The sequence below is a fragment of the Solea senegalensis genome, linkage group LG15 (assembly GCF_019176455.1).
Source record: "Solea senegalensis isolate Sse05_10M linkage group LG15, IFAPA_SoseM_1, whole genome shotgun sequence".
Taxonomy (NCBI): domain Eukaryota; kingdom Metazoa; phylum Chordata; class Actinopteri; order Pleuronectiformes; family Soleidae; genus Solea; species Solea senegalensis.
Window position 1 is genome coordinate 21900981 of NC_058035.1, and position 7468 is coordinate 21908448.

The 7468-nt window shown below is 38.2% G+C and overlaps 2 protein-coding genes across 4 annotated transcripts in view; both read left to right on the forward strand.

Annotated features, from left to right (window-relative positions):
* Positions 1 to 3520, forward strand: part of hells (helicase, lymphoid specific) — an 11042-nt gene extending 7522 nt beyond the window's left edge. For all 3 annotated transcript variants that reach the window (XM_044046148.1, XM_044046150.1, XM_044046149.1), the window contains 7 exons: positions 405 to 488; positions 812 to 931; positions 1554 to 1670; positions 1764 to 1923; positions 2030 to 2126; positions 2256 to 2332; positions 3024 to 3520. In XM_044046148.1, coding sequence (XP_043902083.1) covers positions 405 to 488; positions 812 to 931; positions 1554 to 1670; positions 1764 to 1923; positions 2030 to 2126; positions 2256 to 2332; positions 3024 to 3112 — 744 coding nt within the window. In that variant the 3' untranslated portion in view covers positions 3113 to 3520. The remainder of the gene's footprint in view (positions 1 to 404; positions 489 to 811; positions 932 to 1553; positions 1671 to 1763; positions 1924 to 2029; positions 2127 to 2255; positions 2333 to 3023) is intronic.
* A 464-nt stretch (positions 3521 to 3984) lies between these two features.
* calhm3 (calcium homeostasis modulator 3) lies at positions 3985 to 7269 on the forward strand. The gene is made up of 4 exons (XM_044046416.1): positions 3985 to 4349; positions 5813 to 5940; positions 6057 to 6184; positions 6581 to 7269. Exons 1-4 carry the CDS (start codon positions 4063 to 4065, stop codon positions 7028 to 7030), a joined length of 993 nt encoding a protein of 330 aa, XP_043902351.1. The 5' UTR covers positions 3985 to 4062; the 3' UTR covers positions 7031 to 7269.
* The last annotated feature ends 199 nt before the right edge of the window (positions 7270 to 7468 follow it).

Here is a 7468-nt window from a genome sequence, read left to right on the forward strand (position 1 = left end):
AGACAAACAACCTGTGGTCAATTTAGAGTGACCAATTTACCTCATCCCCATATTGCATGTTTTTGGACTGGGAGGAAACCCACGCACTCACAGGGAGAAGACCCTTGTTCCAAACCGGCAAGAGTTCTGACCGCTGCACCAACTGTGCGACCCTGTATTTGTTTTATTCATTCTTCTCTACAGCACTTAGGTTGACTGTGGTTGTTTTAAAGCGCTCTACAAACGAAGTTGGATTGGATTAGTTGTTTCCTTGTGAATTTAATGCTAATCGATTTTATATCAAAATGATTGTACGCGGAAAATCAAACATCTTCACAACCGCCTGTTGTTGGTTTGGAGTCCGAGGAAGTCCAGACGGCCAGAGCAGGCTGTTGATGTCCTCTTGTCTTCTGTCCTTCACTCAGATTGACGAGCAGCTGGTGCAGAGCTCGGGGAAGTTCCTCATCCTCGACAGACTGCTGCCTGCTCTGAAGAAACGAGGACACAAGGTGAAGCTCCATTTACACCTGTTACACCTGAGATTTCAAAATAAAAGCTTCTTCTTTTTAAAAAAAAAATTACTAATAATTAATATTCACTTTATGCAGGATTTCCATAAGCCAGTGTGATTGTTTCTGCTCAGCTGTCATCCAAAGATGCAAAGACACTCATTGTCTTAAGAAGTGTGTTTAGTGATGAATTATAGAATGTAGTTTTTAAACTAAGACGCATGATGACTTGATGTGTCCTAACAAACCCAGTGTATTGTGTGTCAGGTCCTGTTCTCACACTAACTGCCCACTAATGTGTGTAAATCATTGTTGTCATCCAGGTTCTGATCTTCAGTCAAATGACTTCCATCCTGGATTTATTAATGGATTACTGCTATTTGCGCGGTTTCCAGTACAGCCGACTGGACGGCAGCATGTCTTTCTCTGACAGAGAAGAAAATGTGAGTTGTTATGTGACTGGTGTCGCAGAGGCTTGATGATGATTTACTCTTACTCTCTTACACTTCCATGACTGAACACAAACATTTCTTTTCTCTTGTATTGAGAGGAGCCAATTAAGCTTGTACACTTTATAAAGAGAGATTTTCTGCACTTTAAACCATGTAGAACATTTGAAATATGTATTTTTACTAGTTTTATGGTGAGCGAGTACAGTTTTCTTCAAGCATTCACTGTTTTTCAGAGTAATTATTTCTGAGTTACTGAATATATTGAGTTTCGAGCACATTTGAAACAAACCCATTCATTCCTTTTATTGAGAGTTGGATTTATAACAACATGGACGGCTTGTTTAGTTTGATCTGGGTTTAAGACACTGGGAGATAATCCCGTCCTTAAGTCACGTCGATGGTATCACCATGAGTTTGTTTGCAGTTGTTCAGAAGGACAGCTCATTCAGATCTGCTTGACTTAACAATGTTAACAGTGCATTTGAGAGTTCTCAATGATTCAGAAAACAAAAAATGAATTCCTCAGGAAAAACCTGAGGTTTGTGCTTCTGTGAGTGAGACACATCTGTTAGAAAGTCCATGCAACCGCTTGATCACACTCGTCTCTCCCCAGATGACAAAGTTCTCCCAGGATCCTGAGGTCTTCCTGTTCCTGCTCAGCACCAGAGCAGGAGGACTCGGCATCAACCTGACGGCTGCTGATACAGTCATTATCTTTGACAGCGACTGGGTGCGTGCACTGAAAAAAAACATCATTTATATCCCTGTGTATTCCTGCCTGGTTATTACAGCCAGTAAACATGAAGTGTTGTCTTCCTCTCAGAACCCTCAGGCAGACCTGCAGGCACAGGACCGCTGTCACCGCATCGGTCAAACCAAACCAGTGTTGGTTTACCGCCTCGTCACTGGCAACACCATCGACCAGAAGATCCTGGAAAGGGCTTCAGCCAAGAGGAAGCTGGAACAGATGGTCATTCACAAAAGTCAGTGGCTTCATTCCAGTAAAACCACACACACGTGCTATTTTTGGTTTGTTTGGATTTATTTACACTGGATTGTTTTTTTGTGTTTTTTGGCTGTTCTCTTCAGATAAATTCAAAGGCGTGAGGTCAGAGCTGAACCAGAGTAAGAGCTGCATTGATCTGGATGAGTTGATGGATCTACTTAAAGCCAGAGGCACCGAGAAGTAAGTCGTGCTCCTTTGTTCATGCACTCTTCTTCAGACAGACGTGTGTGTGTGTGTGTGTGGGTGTGTGTGTGTGGGTGGGTGGGTGTGGCGAGACTAACGTTAGTCTGTAACTTGTGTCTGAACCAGGGAGGTGAAAGCATCCAGGGGCAAAGTGATCAGTGACAAAGACCTGGAGATTCTGTTGGATCGCAGTGACATGCTGGGTGAGTCTTTGTGTCCAGCTGATTTCAATAGAACAATAGGTTCTACTTAAATCAGGATCAGTGTGATTGTTGCTCTGGAGTGAATTTTAAAATGAAAAAAACATGACACACATTTAGGTTTAAGCATGTTTAAAACTGTTCTAATAATACAATAATATATTCAGTCTTCAATAAAGGACATCTTTGTTTCCTGTTTAGTTAAATAAATGGACATTATGATGATGGATTAGTTCCTTCATTAGGTTCCACACTCGAACCGTTCACATTAAGCCCAGTGTGCAAGCAGGAATTTGATCAGTTTAGGATTTACAGATTATACGGCTCATGTAATTGGATATTGATATTGATGACTTCACTTTAGTTCACATTCACAAGGGTCTTGCATAAATGTGACTGCCCTTATATTGAGTACGGCTGCAACTAACCATTATTATGTTAAAAGTTCTGTTAACCGTGCAATATAGAAAAATATGACATGCTTTTTAATCCCTAATTATTATTGTCTGTGCACATTCCTGTCTGAATTGTGAGGAAATCCTAAAAGTATACAAAATAAATGAATAGTGCAGACAGCAGAGAATGTGACGGTGTTCTTTCCTGACTCCAACATCACCAGCTTACATGATAGAGTGAAGGTTCGTAAACTTGCAGGTATTAATAATAGTTTTTTGTGTGTTATTTGTGTCTTCAGACAAAGAAAAGGGCAGCGTGAAGACGGAGAAGGTTGGCGTTTTCAGAGTGATCGATGCCGAAGAGTCGTCAAAGATCACACTCACCTGAGAAAACGTCATCCATCCAGAGTAAAAAAAATACTTAAAAAAAGCCATGAACAAACAAATGGTTCATATCTGGACACTTGAACCTGATCCTGAGTCCAGATCCTCTTGTGTCTTTGGTCGTCACCACAGCCGATCGCCTCCCTCCACCTGGTGTCCTGGAATCTTGATAGTTCTGTTTTAAGTCGTTAACTTGTTAGTGTTCTGTTGTGAGCTTTGTTTCTAATGATTTGCTGTCGATCTGGTTTCCATGTGTTTGAGTTCTCGGACGGCTCCTAACAACGTTTATCATTTTGGTGCTAGAACACGAATCTCTTTTAAGATTGTCCTGCATTTGTTTAATATGAGAAAACTGGCTTAGGCTTCTTCTTTGTTTATGTTGATTTGTTCTGAACAATACTGTAAAAAAAAAAAAATCTTTCACTTTCATTTAATGTTCTTTGGTATCTTTTAAATAAATAAATATTTTTGACTTAACTTAGATCTGTCAAAATAAAGTTATATTACCAAAACCTGCAATCATGTCGTTGCCTGCAGTGTGTCTGTGTAAGTATGTGTGTATCGTGCATAGGTATATATACAGTATATATATGTGTATGTGTGTGTGTATATATGTATATGTATATATGTATGTGTATATGTATATATGTATGTGTATGTGTATATATGTATGTGTATATATATATATATGTATGTGTGTATATATATATATATATATATATATGTATTTATTTATAGTCCTTTGAGGTGAGTTGAATTTAAGGAGTATCCAGGAAGTGACAGGCGTGGCTCCTTTAAGCCTTAAACAATGATTCAGGGTGTGGCCACAGCTGTGTCAGGTGTATTCATGCATTCACACAGAGAATCACTGCAGACAGAAGCACAGGTGTATTGAAAACTAGCAGCAGTTAGTGTTACTAGAAGTGGAAGAAGTGGAAGAGTGTTTTTAACAGTATGGAGCGTCTGAAGTTAGTGCTGCAGTACTTTCAGTCCAACTCTGAGTCCATCTCAAATGGGATCTGTATCGTCCTGGCCTTGGTCAGTGTCAAGCTCTACACCAGCTTTGACTTTAAATGCCCGTGCCTTCCTCAGTACAACAAACTTTACTCTCTGGGAGTTATGATCATCCCACCCATCATACTTTTCTTCCTTGGCGTCCTGATCAACAGACATACAGGAGTCATGATGGACGAGTGGATGAGACCTGTTGGGAACAGGTCCAAAAATCCTGCTGTGGTGAAGTGAGTGAAAGTTTGATTGCTTTTATTTAACTTCAGTCTTACCACGGCAGCTGAGTTCACGTGGAAATACTGTAGCAGGTGACATCTTCATTATTTGACTGCCATGGGTTCTTTTTTCTTCTGTGTACTGTATGCAAAAGTGTCAGGGCAGCAGCACCTGTGTTGTTTTTGTCTCTGATGATTGGCTGTTGAATTGGAACCATGTGACTGAGATTTGGTCTTACATATTAACAAGTTATCAGAAGCTCAAAATGACAGAAATTGGAAAATATTCACACTTAAGAAGCAAGAAAATGACAGAAAGTAGAAACTATTCACATTTAAGAAGCTGAAAAATGACAGAAAGTAGAAACTATTAACTTTTAAGAAGCTGAAAAATGACAGATAGTAGAAAATATTCACATTTAAGAAGCTGAAAAATGACAGAAAGTAGAAAATATTCACATTTAAGAAGCTGAAAAATGACAGAAATTAGAAAATATTCACATTTAAGAAGCTGAAAAATTACAGAAATTGGAAAATATTCATAATTAAGAAGCTAAAAATGACAGCAATTCGAAAACATTCACATTTAAAAGCTGAAAATGACAGAAATTAAAATATTCAAATTTAAAACTGAAAAATGACAGAAAGGAAAATATTCACATTTAAGAAGCTGAAAAATGACAGAAAGTAGAAAATATTCACATTGAAGAAAAATGACAGAAAGTAGAAAATATTCACATTTAGAAGCTGAAAATGACAAAGTAGAAATATTCACATTTAAGAAGCATGAAAGTAGAAAAATATTCACATTTAGTAAAATTTCACATTAAGAAAAAATGACAGAAAGTAGAAAATATTCACATTTAGAAGCTGAAAATGACAGAAAGTAGAAAATATTCACATTTTGAAAAATGACAGAAAGAAATATTCACATTTAAGAAGCTGAAAAATGACAGAAAGTAGAAATTATTCACATTTAAGAAGCTGAAAAATGACAGAAAGTAGAAAATATTCACATTTAAGAAGCTGAAAAATGACAGAAAGTAGAAAATATTCACATTTAAGAAGCTGAGAAATGACAGAAATTAAAACATTCAAATTTAAGAAGCTGAAAAATGACAGAAATTCAAAAATATTCAAATTTAAAAAGCTGAAAAATGTGAGTTCTACTCATGCATGTGGGTGTAACCTTATTTAAGCTTCCACTGGTTATTATGAGCTATTTCTATGTTTTTCATCAATTGATTCATTTTGCATCATAAATGTTTATATTGTAAAGTATTGATATCATATCAAATCAACCACTTTAATTTTGAAATTCGATGAAATATTAGCATACATTTTTCAACATGATGAAAGTTCACCCAAGCCCTTCTGAACAGTCTCAAACAGTTGGACTTTTTTTCCACCTGGCATACAAACATCTCAGCAGGTACACAAACTAAAACAACAACAAAATAAAATCTTACTTTCCGCAGGTACCTCTTCTCAGCCATGATCCAAAGAGCCCTGCTGGCCCCACTGGTGTGGATCCTGGTCACTTTGCTGGATGGAAAAATCTTTATCTGTGCATTTAGTTTGAGCGTAGACCCTGCGCTCTTCTCAGGTGTGTGTGTGAACTCGTCTAAAATACAGTACACTGGGAAAGACTCATATACTGAAGTGAATCCATGCTGTAGTACATGCACTCAGGAGGAAATGTCTTTCACCACCATTCCTTAGGTTTGCCCAACAACACAGATCTGGATGTGATCATCATCATGTCCAAAGTTCCCTGTAAGGAGGACGTTATCTTCAGGAACAGCTCCTTTCACAAAGCAGTCTCTCGCTACGTTCGCTGCTATTCACAAGTAAGCTGTGACCTCCTCACATGCAGAGACACAGCTTGACACCTAACTCAGTTACATTTGCTCTAAGTCAAGTAACATGATTTGAAAAACTTTTTTAAGATCTTAAAGATCCAGTCGGCTGAATAGCAGCGTTTATTGGCAGAAATTGAATATACTGGCCGTAAGTATGTTTGTGTATGTAATAATTGCTTTAAAATAAAAGTTGTTGAGCTTGTGAATTTGCTCCCAACTCAGGCGGCATCAGCCTACTTTAGGCACAAACTTTGCTTTGTGGCCGCAATCTTGCACTACCAGTTTTCTACAGCAATACAAACAGGCAAACTGGATAAAGTGTATGATACATTTTAATCATAGCCATGACGGCTGAGAGCTTTTATTGTCTGTGTGTCCACTCAGGCAGTCGGCTGGTCCATCCTTCTCTTCCTGATTGTCCTGGGAGCACTGGGACGCCTCTTCAAGCCCTGTTTTGATGACCATGCCAGGTTCCTGCAGACACGCTACTGGAGCAACTACCTGGACGTGGAGCAGAAGCTCTTTGACGAAACTTGTGTTTTGCACGCTCGAGACTTTGCGCGTAAATGTGTTGTACAGTTCTTTGAGGACATGAGGGAGGACACCATACTCCGTCTTTCCCACCCATCCGTCATCAGCCACTCCCTCGTGGAGTGGCGGGATGAAGAAGAGGAGAGACTTCATGGAATAACAAAGCAAGAGCAGGTGGACAAGCTGCTCAACAAATGGTACTATAGTAAACCGGAACTTGACGTGACAAGGATTGCCCACAGACCCAGAACATGTGTCACTTGGGAAGACCACAAAGGAAAAACATTATACACAGATCTATAGGACACAGAGAGGAGCCATGCACTATTAAACACACTTACTGTAAGTCATTTCCTGTTTGATACTGGTGCTATAGCTTTGATATATTCAATAAAGTCACACTTTATTGAATATATGTGTTCAAACACTTTATATACTTTAAAAAAATGTAGCAAATAACAATCTTTTGTCATATTTATTGCTTTGTACTTTTTCCACAACTGAGTGATGATTCATTCAATAAACATAAACATCATCCTGAATCCACAAATATATTATTGCTTTTTATTTCCTCATCTTCCTTTTGTCATTTACTTACACTACATTAAACCAATATGACATGAAATAAAACCATTTTGCATTTCCTTCTCGTAAAGTATTAAGGCTAGTCGCTATTTTAAAAAAAGAAAAAAAAGAGGGTCTGTAAAGTCGCTAAATATGCACACAGAAATGTAAACAAAC

What these genes read in the sequence shown, in the direction of transcription:
- calhm3 (XM_044046416.1), top strand. Translation starts at nt 4,063, where the DNA reads ATGGAGCGTCTGAAGTTAGTGCTGCAGTACTTTCAGTCCAACTCTGAG. An exon ending in AGACCCTGCGCTCTTCTCAG is followed by an intron (nt 5,941 to 6,056) that starts GTGTGTGTGTGA and finishes ACCATTCCTTAG; the next exon opens with GTTTGCCCAACAACACAGAT. An exon ending in ACGTTCGCTGCTATTCACAA is followed by an intron (nt 6,185 to 6,580) that starts GTAAGCTGTGAC and finishes GTGTCCACTCAG; the next exon opens with GCAGTCGGCTGGTCCATCCT.